The following is a 20,571-nucleotide window of genomic DNA, read 5'->3' as shown; positions in this document are numbered from 1 at the left end:
ACAAATGTTAATTCTAGGCAGGATAATTAGGCAATTTGGGAGGGTCCCAATAGAGTTACAGGACTGCAATAATTCATGTTTATTTTTGTAATATTTCTTCCCTATGTTAAAAACAGATGATAGTCAGCAAGGGTTGAGTGCAACCAGTGTAAGAATGCAGTGCTTTAGCAAAAGTCTTTGTAATCACAGCTTTTTATTTAAAACTATCTCCATTTAATGACATAAGCAAAAAAATCATATCTCTGCACTCAGCCAGCTCTACATCTGCACATTCACTCACTAGTTCTATCAAGCCAAGTTGCAATGATAGAAATCTACAATGTTTTTAAAGCATACTAATATCTCCGCATCCACCCATTCTACGAGTTACTCAGCAACATTCATCCCTCACATGTTTGTTAGCATTCAAAGTCACCAAGGACCACACACGCCATTGGGATCAAAGCATTTCTTGCTGCATATTCAGTCTTGATGTACATAGGTTTTTACTCCAAATGCCCTTCTGGGTCAAAACAGTATGTTTAAACATTATCCAGACACAAGGCAAATCTCACGCATTTTAAAGGAAGATAAGGGGACTTAATAAATCCAGCCTTTTGACAAATTAAATGAAGCATAAATAGATATTTTGCAATGAGTCACAAAATGACAGACCGGCAGCTCCCCAACCCCACAATAGTGTTTGGACAGAGATGTGGGATGCAAGGGATAGACGGCCAATTTTCATGTTTTTTTAAAATTCTGTGATAAAAATTTAAAAGGTGTGTTTTGTAAAAGAGCAAATTAATTCTGATTTGCATAACCTGTTTTTTTAACTCTGGTTGTTCGAGTCACTTGTTTGAGCTGGCCACAATGGCCATTACGTCAGGTACGGTTTCCTTCCTCACAAAAAGGCACTTCTGCTGCCAGAGTGCTCCATCCAGTGGCCTGGTAGAGGGCAAACACAAACAATTCAATGCTTGATGAATGCTGCATTAAGGAAATCAACAAAATGTATTTCCGTGAGTTTGTGTGCAGGTTTAGCATAATTTAGGACAAATAGTAGGGGTAGAAGTTTGATGAAGCTTAAATTTATTGGACAATGATCTAATAAATAAATAAATCTGTGCAAGTAATATGGGCTTTCTGGAATAAGAAGCTTTTAAGCAACTGACGTCGTAACATAGGTTTACAACCAAGGCGATGGGGAATGGGGGTTTCTATAAATTAAGATTGTCCAAAGACTGTGCAGAGAAATATTTGTTCAAAAAAAAATTCTGCACCATGGACTGTGCCAATTGACACCCTCCTACACACGAACTTCCTACAGAGTCACAGCTGGACAAACGGGGAGTAAAGGGTCTTCACTTCTTCTAAAGCCGAGTCTGAACTCGAGTCTGAGCTGCCCCAAGGCACCTACTGTTGTCACCTGTTTTCAAAGTGAAGAGTAGCACTGATGGGAAACCAGGAGGTCACAGAAGTTTGCTTGGTGAAAGGAATATGAAAAAGTCAAACACATTAAAAACAATGGGGTTGTTATATGGTTTTCGATATTTGATGGACTACCTCCCTTTAATCAATTTTAAACTGATTGTTTCACATACATTTTCAGGAGACTCCCACCTCACATTGCTTACTGCACAACTCAGATGCACAAAACTGCAATGTTAATGTTGGATGGAGCCTTTCAGGAATATTGCATGTTCTATTCAGAAGGGAAATCAGATCACAGTTACAGGATCACAATTCTGTAATAATTCTCACTTTTACATTTCTGATCTACCTTGTATTAAATCATGCTCTTTGGGATAAAGGACATAGGCGTCCCCTTGGGTGTCATATAGAAGAGACTTGATTTTCTATAGGAGATCCTTGTGTACAAAATGGTGCCAAACCATTCTGAATTGTGATTTTCAGCTGCGAGCTCAGTATTTGTCATTGGCAAAGCACTATACCCTAAAATCAATGTTTTTGTTGTTGGAATTGGAGAAACGCAACAAATAGTTCTCCATCAAAAAGCCAGAAAACAAAGATCTTATTAGCAATCTGGTAAATACATCAAAATGAGATACTGGTTTTAATTTAATTTTTGGCCCTTCTGGGCCATTCAATCAGCATTAACTTCAGACCATCAACATAGCCGCAGATACTGAAATAAAATGACAAAACAAAAAGTGCGTCAATTCACTTAACTAAGCAGTTACATAGACCTACAAATTCACTCAAAGAGATGCCCAGAAGACAGCTTGCTGCAAGCCCTGCACCCCAGAAATGCTGACCCATTTGCAAAGAGGTTTGATTTAGCTGAATTGTGGCCTTGACAGTTTGGAAAGGACCATTCAAAATTAATTACCTGTGTTGCAGAAAACCTAAATCATAAAGGCCTTATAATATTTGCTATTTGAGATATCTGCATATGAATGGGAAGAAATCTGTAAATGATTACACAGCGTAAGGGGGCTCCTGAGCACCCACCTATGTGAACCAAGACCAAAGATTAAAACCCCCGATTTAAATAATCTGGTAAATAGAAAGTGGGAAGTGAGTTAGTGCAGTGAGCTGCCTTTAATTAAGCAAAATATTCTTTGTGATACTCACTTAAAAAGTTAAAATGCATTGCCAAGCACCTATCAGGTATCTTGCTGTGGCAAAAGGTTTACTGGCTCAGTGTCTTGTTCACCAAAGACAGGATGCGCAGAAGCATCAAGTTAAAAGGGAGAAATGGGCATAAATTAAGTTTAATAAGTTGAATGTCTCCAGTGCACTTCATTTACTAGTCCCATGATCAACATTTTTGGAAATTATCCATTTGCTGCCAAAGTTGTCAGTAGTATCTTTCACTTAATATTTATTCAGCAGCAATAAAATGTATTTACATAGCTAATTTCAAAGATGTTAAATTTGGAAAACATCTTTATACCTAACAGCAGGAACGGAGGAAAGAAATCCTGACTGCCACGTTTTTAGGGGTACGACCCCCAAAAAACCATCGGTGTTGAATTCACAGTTCTTAAAGCTAAAATAAAGTGGATGTTTGAGGACAGAGGCTTCTGAAGTCAGATTTAACACTACAGTATGCATAACTGACAAGAAAGTAAAGTATCACCTCATAAAAAAGTTAAATCACACCCAGATATTGACCTTTTCCTTCCTTCCTTCCTTTCCCGAAGGCTGTCTCTTGACATGATGCAGTCTTGCACAGATCACATCATTAGTACTTTGCATTGCACATTCCAGAAAAGGGTCAGCAGGTAGTTCAAAGCGACCACAGTTGAGTGCAATCCTATTCTCCTGTGCCTAACGTGCACATTAGAAAGAGCACGTGAAAATTATTATGGGCAACTTGGATCATTTTTCTCTCTGGGACTTAATCACAACTACCCATCTCAGAGCAGTTACAACAGGGAATGCCAATAATGAATTGGGGATGTTTTTGATTTTCACAGTTAAACACCGGACCAAGCTTAGCATTTGTGTGCGGAATGATTATGTTACTGTAAGAGATGCCCCCACCAGCTTCCTTTCATTTAGCTACTAAGTGCACTGCTTAATGAGATTTAAACTAAAGACCCTTGGCAGTGTCCCGTGCTAAGTAATTTCCAATGTGATAGTAACCAAATGTGGGTGGGAGTGGAGTCAACAGACACATTTACCTCATGATGGAGTACATTTGGAGTACATTTCTAAAGAGGAAACCTGGGCATTAAAGTAGCAAAGTGCAAAGGAATAGAGTAAGTTGCATCTCAAAAACAAATTTATCAAAAAATTGCTCATTTTTTTGAGCAAAGAGCAGTCTGACTTTGTTTAAAATAGATGTTCATTTCAAAGTTTTAGTACCCCAATGTGCACCGCTTGAGATTCCACTGATTATCAGTCATAGACTTTTCATTGTCTAAATCCAGGGCAATTGAATGAAAACAGTAACTGTTGATGAAGTCAGCATTATTACATTTCCACTACCATACTTTTGATAATTAATAGAAAACAACCGAAGAAAACGTAATTATTTTTAATAAAAATGTTCGTCTCCTTCCATTTTAAACAGAAGACTGATGATTAATTGGTACCTGGCAATTTGGCATCACATCCAAGAGTTCTTGTGTTTACACAATATCCAGACAAGAGCACTTTCCAGTAGTTATCAATGGATAGTGATTAGAAACAGAACATATGGCTAATTTCTTTTCCCTTCTGTACTTAAACATCCATACAGCCAACCCAACTGTATTCTGCTAACTCAGCAGAGACTGAGATCTTTTGCCTCTATAGCTTAGTGCTAATTCTAGTTCATCCCCTCTAAAGATGAATAAAACTGATTGATCCCTCTCATTTTCATTTGAACTATTGTGCAGCAGAGAACTTCAATTGTTGGAGCCCTGCATTATGATCAGATAGCACCTTGGTTTCAGATCAGTCATTCTGAAGTTAAATCTGGAAATAGATATGTTACGAACATTACAGCTGATTCTTGAATCCTATCAATATCGCACATATTAAGCAAACACTTATCAGCTGTCAAAAGAAAATGTCAAAAAAAAGTTTATAAATGGCATCCAAGTTTTATCAATATTGTTTTGGCCCAAATACAGGCGTGAGTATATCAGCCTATGTGCAACTTTCAGCAAGAAAAATTACAGTATCCCAACTGTTTTTCCACACACCATTGGTTTGTTTCCAAAACTTACTCACACCAACTTCATAGTTCATATTTAAAAACCAATTTGTACATACAATTGTTTATCAGAAGTATCATACTATTTAACCAGTGTAGCATTAAGTCTCAATGAACCAAGCTTGAAGGAACATAGAAGGCAGTTTTTGCTTAAATATAAAAATAAAATTTATTTTGCTCTTTTTTTTAAACAATTTTATCTAAATTTAGAAGTCGCCAATCACCCGCACACATTCATACTCAGACGTCACAAAATGGCAGCCATTATACTGGATGAGGAGGATCCTTCAGTCTGTCTACTCACTTAGATCAGCAGAATTATCTTAAAACCATGCCAATGAAAATATTACAACACTCTGAAAATGAATTTATAAATCATTAGATCGTAGTGTCTTTTAATGGAGTAATAAATGCAATCAATGATTGGGTGCTGTAAGAGAGATCATATCAACTTCTTACCTTCTACAACCACCACCACCTAAACCCCCTCCCTATTTGTCCTCTGATTACCATTGCCCTTGATTTTGTAAATTACTTGCACTTCCCCAAGTCAGGCAGTCTTTGCTACAGGAAGGTGACTTGTTCCATAGACGGTGAGGGAAAGCACTGTCTCATAAAACTACCCAGCGCAAGGCCTTACTGGGTGCTTGCCTGTGAGAACCATGAAAATACCTATTAAATATCGTTTGCAACATGAAAAATACCATGGGAAGTGGGGGTGGAGGTGGAGCAGGAGAAAGCAGGTCAGGCAAACACACTTTCTTGGGGAAATAAACACAAAGAGTGCTCTCGAATCCAGTTGCCTCACCACATGGAAACAGCAACTTCTCCATTCAAAGTTACAACATTTCCAAGTTTTCAAAAACAAATAGTCCCTGCATCAAATGATCAACCTGTGTGGCACACTCACTTGTTATTCCTCCCTACACCTGGAGCCATTTCCAAAGCTTTTCCAGATCACAGGTGGGCATCGAACTGCTAAGAGGATGGCTCAGATCTCCCTGTGGTAACCTGTAACACTCTGCATCATCCTTCTTCCTTCAGAGTAGTCACACATCCTCAAAACAAAAGGTATGCATTTTGTGGGATACAGGGCATGGGGGAAATAGAATCATTTGAAAGCCTGACCATCCTGAAATTTTTACAGCACCAAAAATTGGGAGCCCTAAGGATCTCCATTACTGGAAGTGGTAGGTTGCCCAACACAATTCTGGTTCCTGATAAGCTCTGCTCATGTGTATGTAACAAGATTTACTAAAAGCAAAACATCCAGTTTTCCAAAAAAAAAATTAGATTTTTTAACCTAGCGTGAACTGGGCATATAAACTGTGGAACAACCGCTAGAGTGGTTACAATGGACTTAAGCTCCACTCATACCAGACTATTGTGGCAAGAGCTGACAAAGTTTCTGTAACTCTTTCCACAAGTATCCCACCAGTTACACAAAGCACTGTTCAACATAATTATATACCCAGTTTGGTTATTTCTTCTAATACAATCTAAAGACACTAAAGATTATTCAAAAAGTTTGGTGAATCACTTTTTAAACAAAAAGCTTTGAAAAGTTAATTTGTTTTTAAATAAAATTAAAATAGGCACATTTCAGAGCTGCACCCAAAATAAGATGCAAATATCTAGTTGAGGTTAAAATATACACAGTATACATGTACAATTCTCAACAATGCCAGCCAAAGTTTTGGTATAAGCTGAAGTAATTTGTACTTTTTCTTTAATTATTATAGCACCAGACTTCTGAAATCTGTTCTTTTTTTGAGAGTCCTACATTGTACGATGGGAACCACCTCCAAAACTAGCCATGACTGCCATTTCTCCAGAGAACACTGCTTAATGTGTCACGCAGTTATAGTAGCAAAACACTATCACAGATTAGCAAGAGTCAGATTAACATATATCCAATGAACCAGCCAGATCCGGCATTACTAACATGCCGCCACACATACATTGACATTTTTCCTCCAAACTCGATTCACTGAGCAAAAACATGAGATATACAAGCAAACACTGATAACATTACTGTATGTAAAAAATAATCTGACAATTTGGGGGGGGGGGGGGTGGAGGAAGGGGGGGAGAAAAAGAAGAGTAGCACAGAAGGGAAAGCAATTTGGTTTTGCTTCCCTTATCTACTAAATAAAGATTTAAAAAGGCTTAAAATCCACTCACAGGAGGGAAAAAAAGATGAGAGGTAGGTAGCATAGCAAAAATGTTGAGAAGAAACTCAAACAGGCATAACATTTTCTTATCCCAAAAACAAAAAGGTGGCTTTAGGAAGGTTTAGAATTCTTGTCAGAAATATTCAAAATGAATAAAAGTATTCAAGGAAAAGGGAAAAAGAATGAAGAGATAAAGAAGTTAACATCAGCCTCCAGTTCAGTTTGCCTTTGGACACAAAGACACCACAGAAAACGGTGCTTTTACTGGGAATTGTGCCCTTAAGTGTTCCCCCCCCGCCCCAGAAAAAGAAAATGCAGCAGTATGTACAAAAAAAAGTCAGTCCAGAAAGGTTTTCAAATTGCATCTTACAGCAACCTTTAAAGTAGAAAGTTTCAAGTAAAGCTATGTCTGTTGCTTACTGTGTCACCCATTACTGCTGTACCCTGAACCAAACTGAGATCACCATTCTGTAATGGCCAGTTTTGAAGAACGTGTACAAACTTAAGACGAGGACTTCACTGTAGTCCAATGAGCTTCTCGCATTGTTGCAGAGAAACTTTTTTCAGCAGCCATAAGCCATTTGTTCTGACAGTTCAAGCCCAGAAAAAAAGACCTAAATTTAAACAGAATTTTTCTCAAGTATATATTCTCATCTTTTGAGGTCAGTTGCCTGCACATCCACGACTGGCATTGTTTAGGGTACAAAAGTAAAAAGTGGTAATTGTTTCAGAATAGTCAACATGCTCATTTGCACTATTCACATTCCCAAATGTCTATCTCTTCCGTATGTGCTGTCGTCTAGCCTGCAATCTCTGTCTGCCTCCAGTAGATCGAGATCCAGCTCCTATAGAAAAGGACGGTGTTCCTGCTGAGAAAGACAGAATTGAAGTTGGACTGTTAATAACACAGAAATTGCCTCTCCGCACACCTGCGTACCTACAAAATGAGCATGTCTACAGTAAAATTGATCACGAAGGATTTGGTTTAAGTATTGACTTCAAACATTCCTAGATGTTACTAGGGCCTCCTGACAAGAGTATTTTTGTTCTCGATACAAGAAGGCTTAACAAAATACAGTCAGAGACAATAGACAAGGAAACACGACTGAGAGCACAGATAGAGCAAAAGACAGATAACTCAGCAAAGACTGAGCAATCCAAGTATAAATTTTGCCACAAACCCTCCCAGAAATGGATTTGAAATATTGATCATTTCCAGCATTTTTATTTTAGCTGGTCAATGCACTTGACTTTTTGACCCATTGGGGAAATCCAAAGAGATTAATGCTATTTGATTTTTAAAATTCCATGCACAATAAGCATGGATATGTGCCACTATACATGATTTAACCCAATCCCTTCTTAGAAAACCACAAGCACCATAGAGCACAAATCCTCTCATCTAAATTTTGTTGGGGCTTTTAAAATGATCACTTACCATAATGTAGATTTTTTTCTGAAAAGAAATCTAGCACAAGGTTTCCTGAATGGCAAGGGTAAGCTCCCAGCTTTTTCCATTATAGCAACATTTTATATTGTTTTTAAAAGTGGCGGCCTGCCACTATTTCATCTGAATCGCCACAGCATATCAAGTTCAGATAAGAGTCGCTGCCACGTAGGACACAAGGATAACTTGAGTTCACAATGCTATTTAACTTCATCTGTCTCCCTATAAAAAGCCTCCTAGAAGATATGTTTTATTTGTCTGTTAAAGTAGAACAGTAGCACCAGAACTCCAAATAACACTAATTCATCAGCCTAGTTTATCTTTTGTTTTTGCTCAGGCTGTAGGTTTTGGAATCTTAGCACACTGATGAATTAATGGGCAACAGGTTAATTTGAGGTACCCTTGTCTCTGACAGTTTAAACCTCTTATTCCCGAATAAATCCTGTGTGAACAATGTGCTCCCCGAATAAGAGACAGCTTTCCAAGGATCTTGATTAATTGTTTCATCAGGCTTTGATTCCTGCCTGAAGGAATAAAGCAGCATAGTGATTAGGCATCAGACACTGGGACTAATAATCAAGAATACAAATTCAAATCCCACTAATGTATTAAAATATATTAAAAAAAAGAAAAACAATTGTCAAAAGCTGACCAATAGGTTCAGTTACACTTGAGGTTTGAAAACCAAAAAACAAGCATGGGTTAGGATATTATGCTTTCACTGATGTGGCTGATGTAAGGGTCTTCTGAACTAGCTTAACAAGCCACTCCACTGCATCATTTAGTGCAGTAGTTTAATAGCTGGACTTTTGCAGGACAACTAGAAGCGGTCAGTAATTACCAGTGCTACCCCACACCCTGTAAATGAATTGAAGTGTTTCTAATCCCCCATAGTTTTGAACATTCCTGGAAATGTGCAAACTGAAATTGTTCCCTTCATTTTATTTTTGTGAGATGACCATGCAGCAAGCTTGCAAAGGCAAATGTCTAATTTTAAAGCCTTTGATTGTGCGTAGAAGGGGTTAGTAGATTTACTCTAATTTATGAACACAATTGTAGTGTTCTCCAGGGAATAGGCGAACAATTAGACAAGAAGAAAATGAGATTCAGTGAAACAGAGTGAAACATCTACGCAAACCGCACAGACCAAATGCATTCAGAAGCTGATTCTTATGTCTTGCATTCCAGTAATTAATCTTTACAGGTACTTAACCTAATCATTTGATGAATGCTTAATCTTCTGTGCTGGAGATTTAACCTGACCATTAGTTTTTGCAGGGTCTGTGGACGAGGTAAGCAGACAATCAGTACTTACACACAAAATGGTGAATTTTCTTACCAAATGCTGATGCTGTTGCTGTGCCTGCTCCTGGACTCCCAAAGCTTGATGCTGGAGTATTAGTGGTCCCAAAGGAAAAGTTCACACTTGGAGTACTCTGTCCAAATCCAGGCGCAGTAGTCCCTGGAAGAACAGCAGGAGAATGGGTACAGCTGTTAAATATCCACTTTATGCAGAAGTAGTAGCTAGTACTAAGATACCTTTATCTTTGTAAAAGACAATTTCCAAAACTGCAGTTGCAAATTTCTTACTTTACAGTCCCACTAAATCTTGCCACTTCCTCCAGCCGTTTATTCCCTTCTTCACATCATTCAAGTTACATTTTCCTGCTGAGCTCATGATTCTTAGTCCAAAATTCTAACCATCTTCTTGAATGCCCGCAATGACTGATTCAACCTCTCTTGGGGTGGATAATTCCAAAAATTCACAACCAGTGGCAAAATCCCTCATCTCAGACTGAAATGGCTGACTTATTGCAACTGAAGAACAAAGTATTTAATTTAGGGAGATGAAACAAGGCTAAATATATATAACAAATGGGATATTGAATGATGTGAAGGAACAGAGGGACCTTGAACAGTAAATTCACAGACTTTTGTAGGTAGCAGGACAGATCAATAATGTTGTTTAAAAGGCAGACAAAATGTTTTCCATTGCAACAAACAATCTGCTGGAGGAACTCAGTGGGTTGAGCAGCATCTGTGGAAGGAAAGGAATTGTTGACATTTTGGGTCAAAACCTTGCATTAGAAAATGTTTTCCTTTATTTGCTGAGGCATACAAGACCAGGCAGGTCACAGAAGAAACATAAATACCACTAGTTAGGCCACAGCTTGAGCACTGGGCTGCAGGACAACCACGAGTGAGGTACAAAACTGGCAGAAGTTGACACAGACAACTGGAAGATAACTACCAACAGTCAGGGCCCCCGGTTGCTGGCTGATCAGGAGGATATCAAAAAAGGGAAGGAGAAAGCTCAGCTGGCTGAGAAGAGGACCCAGAGAAGTCAGTGTAAGAAATTTTCTACCTTTTTAACCCACTGCCTTCATCAGCCATAAGACCTGAAGGCACACCAAACCATGATCAAAACAGTTGAGCAAAGCACAAACCATCGTCCTAAGGGAATGAAGGAATGACCCTACACGGTCTGTTTACAGTTCTGGTCACCATATGACAGGAAAGATGTGCTAGCACCAGAGAGGGTGCCGAAAACCTATACAAAGATGTTACCAGACTGAAAAATTTTAGCAGCAAGATTCTATAAACTGGGATTATTTTCCTTGAAATAGAGGATGCAAGGGCAGACAAAATAGAGCCATTGAAAATTGGATACCCCTATTTCCTTTAACAAAGCGATCAAATTAGAAGAGGGACAGATTTGAAAGAACTAGTCAAAAATTAGCTTATGATGGGGGTCTGGAAGGGCGCTAGAGGTAGGTAACTTCAGTACGTATTGTTGAACAGCTATGACTTTAAGGTTTACAGCCCGAGTGAATCATGGTGGGAATAAGCTGGGTAACTCTTTCGCCAGAACAGATATGGGTCAGTGCTGGGATCTTTGTTGTTTGTCATATATCCAAGTCATTTATATGAGAATGTTTATGGTCTGATTAGCAAATTTGCTGATGACACAAAAATAGTGTAGAAGGTTGTCAAAGGATACCGAGGTACATAGATTAGCTGCAAAACTGGGCAAAGCATTGGCAGACAAAATGTCATCCTGACAAGTGTGAAGTAATGCATTTTTGGGACATCAAATACTGGCAGGGACCATAGGAGTGTTGATGTACAGACACACCTTGGGGTGTATGTGCACCGTTCCCTGAAAATTGCAACATAGGTGAATAGGATAGTGAAGGCAGCATCATGCTTGGTCTTCTTACGTCAAGGCACCGAGAATGCGTTGGGACTTCATGTTACAGATGTACAAAGCAATGGTTAAGGCTAGACATGGAGTACTGGATACAGTCCTGGTCACCACACCACTGGAGGGATGTGGTCTAAAAGTAGAGGCAATAGGTTTAAGGTGAGAGAAGTGAAATACAAAGGAGATCTAAGGAGCAAATTTTTCCAGACGGTGATGGTTATATGGAAGTAGTTGCCACTGGAGGTGGTAGTGGTAGAAACAATTACAACATTGAAAAGGTAATTGGATATGAAAGTAGAGGGATACAGGCTTCATACAAGCAAATGGGATTAGTGCAGATAGGCATCATGGTTGGCATAGATGAGGTGGACCAAAGGGCTGTTTCTGTGATGTACAGCTCTATGAATCCATATTTGCCCAGTGTACATTTCCTCGGGTGCTATGTTGTTGTGTCTATTTGGGCAGAATGTCTCCTCCTACACCTGTGCAGAATGTATTAAATTTGTCCTGAGACACCTCCATCCCCCATCATGGGCCCTCCATTTCTTTCTGGAACATAGATCCAACCAGTTCCCCTCTACTAACACTCTCCTCCACCTGGCAGCACGTGTGCTTACACTGAACAACTTCTCTTTTGATTCCTCTCACTTTCTACAAATCAAAAGGTGCAGCCATGGGCACTCGCATGGGTCCTAGCTATGCCTGCCTTTTTGTTGGCTACATGGAGCAGTCCTTGTTCCAAACCTGCTCCAGCACCACTCCCCAACTCTTTCTCCACTACATCGACGACTGTATCGGTCTGCCTCCTGCACCCATGCGGAACTTGCCAATTCTATCAACTTTTCTATCAACTTCCACCCTGCCCTCAAGTTCACACAGACTCTTTCTGACATCTCTCTTCCTTTTCTTGATCTCTCTGTCTCCATCTCAGGAGACAAAGAATCCACTGACAGTTATAACTCACTGACTCCAACACTGAACTAGACTACTCCTCCTCCCATCCTGTCCATCTCTTGTGAGGACCCCATCCCTTTCAGATTCTCCGTCTCATCGGTTCTCATGATGACAATTTCCACGTCAGGACATGTCTTCCTTTTTCAGGAAACATGGTTTCTCCTCTGCTGTGGTTGATGGAGCCCTTAACCACATCTTTCTCCATTTCCCAAACTTCTCCTCTCAACCTGCCTCCCCCAAGACAGAAGAGATAGAGTTCCCTTGGTCCTTACCTTTCACCCTACCAGTCTCCGCATCCAGCACATCATTCTCTGTCATTTCTGCCAGCTGCAATGTGATCTTGTCACATCTTCCCCTCCTTGCCCCCTTCTGCTTTCCATGACTCCCTTGTTCCCTCCCTGTCCCCAGGCACTTTCTCCAGAAACTGTAAGAGGTGCAAAACCTGTCCCTACACCTCCTCCCTGGGACCTGAACAGCCCTTTCAGGTGAGGCAGAGATTCATCTGCACTTCATTTATTGCATTTGGTGTTCTTGATGTGGCCTCTTCTACATCGGCAAGACCAGGCACAGACTGGACGACTGCTTTGCCAGACACCTGTGCTCTGACTGCAATGATCATCCCAAGCTCCCGGTTGCCATTTTAACTCCCCTCCCCATACTGACCTATCTGTCCTCTACCACCTCCACTGCTGGAGCAAGGCCAAATGCAAACTCGAGGAACAGCACCTGATATTCTGCCTGGGTAGTCTACAACCCATGCACGGACATTTCCAATTTCAGGTAACCTGCACTCCTCCTTTTCCTTTCTCTCTCTCTCTGATTTACCCAGGTCCTCTCACACACCCCTTTCCAAACCACACTGTCTCCTATCCACTCCCTTTACTGTTCCCACCTCCCCACCATCCCTCCCTTACCTGGTTCCATTTATCACCTTCCCTTCTTATCAAATTCCATAATCTGCAGCCCTTTGTCGTCTCCACTTATCAGTTCCCAGTCTCCATCGCCCTCTCCACCACTCCTGCTGTCACCTTGCTCCATCTGCCCATCAACCCCTCAACCCCTCCTCACCTGGAGCCACCTGTTGCTGGCCAGTTCTTGCCTCAAACCTCCCCTTCACTCCTTTATAATGGCCATCTCCCCTTTATACTCTCAGTCCCGATGCAGGGTCTTGACCCAAGACATCAACCACCTCTTTGCCACCACAGATGCTGCCTGACCTGCTCTGATCCTCCAGCAACTTGTGCTTTGCCCCAGACTGTCCCCTCACACCCGCCACCTTCGGTTTAGGGCTCTCCACTCTCCCCCCCCCCCCCCCCATTACTTCCATACTTTAAAGTTATATCCAGGATATTTCATTCAAAATGGGCTCCAACAATATTATGGTCACAAATGTGAAAGAGTATTAAAACCTCAATGATTGTTGACAATTAAATGTAACTTTAAGTAACAATAGTTTTATGCAAGTTTGGTGTCGATTTGCCCTAGAACTAATAATATACCATATCCAAAATATATTTGAAAATATGCAATTCCAACTCCTTATGCTCATTCCCATGATGCTCATTCCCAATTATTGCTCCCTGTGCAAAACCAACTTGCCACCCAGGCACAACCAAGATATGGAAAATTTATGCCAAAAAAAATGCTCACATTCTACCAATTTGAGTTTCATGGAGTGCTAATACTTTAAAGCATTTACACTATAGTCCACTTTGTATCATTATTGTCATCCACATTTATAATCAGTTATTTTCCATTTGAAGAATTTTGCAAAGTGAACATACTTCCCTAACATAAATAGAACCAAGGCAAAAAGTACCCAAAATACCATAACAGAATTAGAATATCATGGGTACATTCCTCTGCTCAAAGTCCAAAACTTCCTGCCTCCTGGCTCCACCTCCCTGAATTATTAACAAGCAAAATATCACACAATGATCGTGGCCCATACAAAGCATTCCCTACCAACACAAGTCCCCAATTTCCAACAGTACCAAAATAGTTAGTTGCACCATAGAGCCCCAAAGAGCTAAAGCAGAGGGGTGCAAATTGACAGTGACAAAACAGATGTAGTATCTGTCCAAACAAAAACAGCAAATTATCACTGTTCATGTGCTCGATCTGATAATCATCAACTTTACAGAAAAGTTTTTTAAAATAAATGCATTTTATGAAGGAACTCTCTAATTAGATACCCTTGCACAACCAGGGATTGTTAATTCTGTAGCAGCAGGTACGGCATATACATACAAACCAAAATATATGCATTTGATTTAAGATCAGTTTGTCATTAAGGTTTTGTAATATACATTTGATTGTGTACACACAGTTTTACAGTGCAAAAGATGCTGCCCAAACCATGTGCTAGATCTTCTTGATCAACCGAGTGGTTTAATTCTTTGATGTTCAACCAAGAGCATCTGTCTCAACATTAATTATTAAAACTAAATTGATATCTTCACAAGTCACAAGTTAATTCATGCAGTTAGAATCATCTTTCCTGCCCTGAGCAAATGCAAGTTTAAATTTACATTCCTTTTCAAACAATGTCTGTCTGCACAGAGAACAGCCCCAGTGAACTGGCTGAAATCTTTAGGAGCACAAGGACTAACATAAGTAAAGCAAAAGGCCCACAAGCCAGGACTGACATAGAACATTACAGCACAGTACAGGCCCTTTGGCCCACGATGTTGTGCTAACATTTTATCCTGCTCTAAGATCTATCTAACCCTTCTTTCCATACACGGTCCTATCTAAGAGTCTCTTAAATGTCCCTAATGTATCTGCCTCCACCACCACTGTCAGCAGTGTTCCACACACCCACCACTCGGTGTAAAAAAACTTACCCGACATCCCCCTTGTACCTTCCTCCAATCACCTTAAAATTATGTCCCCTCGCGTTAGCAATTTTGGCCCTGGGATAAAATCTCTGACTGTCCACTCGATATACGCCTCTTATCATTTTGTACACCTCTATCAAGTCACCTCTCATCCTCCTCCTCTCCGAAGAGAATAGCCCTAGCTCACTCAACCTATCCTTTAAGACATGCTCTCCAATCCAGGCAGCATCCTGGTAAACCTCCTCTGCACCCTCTCTAAAGCTTCCACATCCTTCATATAATGAGGTGACCAGAACTGAACAGAATACTCCAAGTGTGGTCTAATCAGAGTTTTACAGAGCTACAACATTATCTCATGGCTCTTGAACACAATACCCTGACTAATGAAAGCCAACACTCCATATGCCTTCTTAACAACCCTATCGACCTGCGCGGCATCTTGGAGGGATCTATGGATGTGGACCACAAGATCCCTCTGTTCCCCTGCTAAGAGCCCTGCCATTAACCATGTATTCTGCCTTCAAATTTGATCTTCTGAAGTGTATCACTTCACACTTTTCCGGGTTGAACTCCATCTGCCACTTCTCAGCCCAGCTCTGCATCCTATCAATGTCTTGTTGTAACCTACAGCATCCTTCTACACTATCCACAACACCATCAACCTTTGTGACCTCCAGGCAGAATACTCTCCATCTACAACCACCCTCTGCCTTCTATGGGCGAGCCAATTCTGAAACCACACAGCTAAGTTTCCCTGGATCCCATGCCTCCTGACTTTCTGAATTAGCCTTCCATGAGGAACCTTATCAAACACCTTACTAAAATCTATGTACACCACTTCCACTGCTCTACCTTCATCAATGTGCTTTGTCACATCCTCAAAGAATTCAATTAGGCTCGTGAGGCACGACTTGCCCCTCACAAAGCCATGCTGACTGTCCCTAATCAGCCTGTGCTTCTCCAAATGCCCATAAATCCTGTCTCTAAGAATCTTCTCCAGTAATTTGCCCACCACTGAAGACTCACTGGCCTGCAATTCCCAGGGTTATTCCGACTCCCTTTCTTAAACAAAGGAACAACATTTGCCACCCTCCAATCATCTGGCACTACTCCTGTGGCCAGTGGGGACGCAAAGATCATCGCCAAAGGCGCAGCAATCTTTTCCCTCGCTTCCTGTAATAACCTTGGATACATCTCGAGCGGCCCCAGTGACTAATCTATGTTAATGTTTTTCCAAAAGTCTCAGCATGTCCTCTTTCCTCATGTTGACATGCCCTAATGTATCAGCCTGTTGTACACCATCCTCACAAGCGTAAGGTCTCTTTCATTGGTGAATACTGAAGCAAAGTATTCTCCCCCACCCCTTCCGACTCCAGGCACACGTTTCTATGAATATATTTTAAAAAGTGCTGGTGAAGGGTCTCGAATCTATAATATTAACTTCCATTTCTCTTTCCATGGGCAGTGCCCAACTTGCTGGGTGTTTCCAGCATTTTCTGTCGTTTTATATCTGCCAATCAGATCAAGGCTTATCTGATGACTAGCCTCAACTCCGCTGCTCAATAACCTTCGATTTCCCCCAGAGTCCAAAAATCTCCCTCAGCCTTCATCACCCTGCATCCACAATTCATCCAAAAGAGGGATGTGGAGGCTCACATGCCAAATATACCCAACACAAATGATAGATTTTTGGATATTATGGGGGGTCAAGGGATATGGGATTGTGCAGAAACTTGGTGCTGTGATAAAAAGATCATTTGTGATCCTACTGACTAGCAGAGCAGGTGTGAGGGACCAATTGGCCTTTTCCTGTTTCCATTTCTTACATTCTTAATCTGGAGATCAACAGTTCAGTAATTAAACAGACAATACAGCATATGTTAACAAAATCCTTAGTGCAAAGTCTGAACTGCAGATGGCTATGGTGCATTAAGGTAGAGTTCCCTCAAATGATTGCTGTTGCTTAGCACTTCAAACCTGATATTCAATTTGATCATGGTTGATCTGTGGTCTAATCTCATACGGGGAAAACTTGGATACATTTCGTAAAATCTTTGATTGACCATAATCTCTCAATCTCATACATCTAAATTGAACAACTAATCTGGCATCTTAACCATTTGCAGTACATTTCAGGCTTCTACCCACCTTTTGAGCACACCTTTGAGTCTGAGAGATCTGGCTATTTTGTTTGACCACACTCCCTAGCCCTAGATACCACAAATTGTAGAAACAGCACCTCCCCTTTCAGTTCCATTCTGTTATTGTTTTACCTTGTACTACCTCAATGCACTGTGTAATAAATTGATCTGCATGAATGGTACGCAAGACAAGTTCTTCTCTGTACCTTGGTACATGTGACAATAATAAACTAATTTAACCTTTCTAAATTCCTTAGTTTCTGTAATCTTTCCTCATAATTCACTGTAGTGATGATATACCTCCATAATGGCTACTGCAGGAATACAAGTTTATTAATTCATTTGTCAGACACAGGAAATGTTGTTAATACCGCTCCTCCCCAATTCCCTGTGAAGTGCTGGTGAGCTGTCTCCTTGAACCACTGCAGTCCATTTGGTGAATACTGTCCAGAGTGTGATTTGACAAGGAGTTCCAAGGTTTAGACTCAATGAACGATGTAATGTATTTTTAAGTCAGGATGATATGTGATTTTAAAGGGAAATATGCAGATGATGGTAATTTCTTATGCATGCTGTCCTTGAGGCTCTTGGATGAAGTGTTTTGGGACAGCTATCGCAAATAGCCTAGGTATCTAGAGTAACTGCAGTGCATTTTTTTTTTAAGATGATGCACAGTGCAACCAGGATGCGCCTACTGTGGAGGGAGTGAATGGTTGAGATGATGACTAAGGGGCCAGTCACATAGTTTGCTTTGTTCTGGGCCTTAAGCCACTTAAGTTTTGATCAAGCTGCATTTACCCAGGCTATTACATTTCTGACATCTTCTGTAGATGGACTGTTTTAGGAAGTCAGGGGGTGATCCAGTCCCTGTGTGATACCCAGTCTCAGAGGGTTCTTGTGACCAGAGTATTTATGTGGTTACTCAAGTTTCTTCAAAGGCCAGCCCCAGAATGTTTTTGGTGAGGGATCTGGCAACGATAATGCAGTTGAACATAAGTGTAGGCAATTGGATTCCTTTGTTGGAGATGGTCATTGCCTGGCACTTGGGTGGTTTTTTTGGACACTTACCAGCCCTTGCCTGAATATTGTATTAATCTTATTGCACGCAGGCACAGACTGATTGTTTGAGGAGTTGCAAATGTGTTATCTAATCTTATACCATTTCCCTGCCTGCCTCTCTATACAGCTTTATTATCTGAGGAACTGAAAATGGAATCAAGCCCTATGATATTATAAGTTAGCCTCCCCACTTCTTACCTTGTGTCCGTGCTTACACGTGACCCATTTAGAACGAATCAACTAATAATTCTCAGGGGAAACCAGCTAAATACAAGAATAATGCAACTAAAGCCAACTATTATAGACCTGATTTTGCCAGTATATTAATATCCAAAATTATGCATGATTATAAAGGAAAGAATGTTTTAGCTTTGTAAATTCAAATTAATCCTGTCACTTGGGTATGCATGCTGCACGGCTGAACCTGCAACCTGTGTTAAGTGAAAAGCAACTGCCGAAGCAGCAGCTAAAATTGTTAGCGACTGCTATTTCTACAGAAAAAAACATATATGCCATATTTATTAAGCAACTTGCCTTGCTGGAGCGAGGAGCAGATGCATTAGAAATACGTCAAAATGATCTTTCAAAGCACAAATTTCTTTTTACTTGCATGTCTCCCATTGCTAGAAAGCAACTAATAATGAGCAGCCAAAGCTTATAGAACACTGCAGCATTACATGAACTTACCAGTCCCAAAATTCAAACTGGGAGTTCCAAAGTTGAACCCTAATGAAACAAAATGGTGACTGTCACCAGCAACAATGTATTTCGGTTAAAATGAAAAATGCATTTACACTTCATTGTATTCACTGCTGATGTAGACTCAATAATCTCAAAACAATTTTAACAACTCAGTTATAACTTTCTATAATGGAGTTGGATTGCATTAAGCTCGTAAATATTGGAGTGCAATCTCACAGCTAACTATGATGTGGTTCAGTTTTAAAGAGGAACAAACAAATGGAACCATCAAAATAAGGTTGGCTTGGTAATAGATTGTGTTAAGCTCCATGCAACTGCTTCGTGTGCAAATCTGATTATGACCATTCCAGACAATTATAGAGTCAGACAGCACAGAAACAGGGACCCCCGTCCACTGTGTCCATGCCAACTGTCAAGTATCTTACTACACTAACCCCATTTACCATCACTTGGTCCATAGTCTACTATACGTTGGTGATTCAGGTGCTTCTTAAATGCTGCAAGAGCACTTGCCTCCGTGCATTCCAGATTGCAACCACCTTTTGGGTGAAAAGCAATTCTACATTAGAACTTCGCCCCCACCCCACCCCACTACTTCTTCCTCACCTTAAACCTATGCCCCTGTGATGGGGTAACATTTTATATTACCTACCCTATCCATGCCTCACATGATTTTTTTTATACCTCCGTCAGGTCCTACTTGTGTCTTTTTTTGCTCCAATGAAAACAAACCCAACCTAGCATCACAACAGCAATGCTCCATCGCAGGCAACATCCTGCTGAACTCCCTCTGCACCCTCTCCAGTGTGGAGGTGCTAACAAGTCAAGAGCTGTTTGGGTCACCTTGTTGATGATGACTTGTTAATGTTATTCCCCCACCCAATTCCCACAGACTTGTCAAAAATCAGTGGGCAAGGTTGAGAAAATCTGAAAAGTATACTTTTGTTATTCAGTGACCTTTTGCGATATTATGTGTAAGCATTTATTGAGAGCTGAATCGACTGTAATGCTATTAAAAATCTCACCCCTCTCCATTCAGGCTCATGCATGAAGAATTAGGTCAATGATGCAACAGGGACTGTACTTGAATCGGAGTTAGCAACTTAACAAAACTTGCACATCATTCTATACACTCCTGATGTGGATTGATGATTGGTTCACAGAGAGAAAACAGAGTAAGAATAAACTGATCATTTTTGGGTTTGCAGGCTCTGACTCAGAGGGATGTTGAAAGGACTGGTGCTGAGGCCCCAACTTTTCATAATATCAATGATTGGGTAAAGGGACCAAGCATAATATATCAGAGTTTGCTGATGAAACAAAGTTGGGGGGGTGGGTTGAGGAGCATTGCAAGTTAAGAGGAAGATGCAGCAAGGCTTCAGGATGATAGAAAGGCAA

The 20,571-nt window shown here is 40.5% G+C and overlaps 1 protein-coding gene across 1 annotated transcript in view; it reads right to left on the bottom strand.

Annotated features, from left to right (window-relative positions):
• Positions 1-176: 176 nt before the first annotated feature.
• pom121 (POM121 transmembrane nucleoporin) overlaps positions 177-20,571 on the bottom strand; it is a 53,632-nt gene continuing 33,237 nt past the window's right edge. Inside the window, 3 exon segments of the mRNA XM_052035965.1 lie at positions 177-7,694; positions 9,612-9,734; positions 19,159-19,197. Coding sequence (XP_051891925.1) covers positions 7,600-7,694; positions 9,612-9,734; positions 19,159-19,197 — 257 coding nt within the window. The 3' untranslated portion in view covers positions 177-7,599.

Source organism: Pristis pectinata, chromosome 21 (genome assembly GCF_009764475.1).
Source record: "Pristis pectinata isolate sPriPec2 chromosome 21, sPriPec2.1.pri, whole genome shotgun sequence".
Lineage (NCBI taxonomy): Eukaryota > Metazoa > Chordata > Chondrichthyes > Rhinopristiformes > Pristidae > Pristis > Pristis pectinata.
Note: the sequence above shows the minus strand (reverse complement) of the source record. Positions and strands in the feature narration are given on the sequence as shown.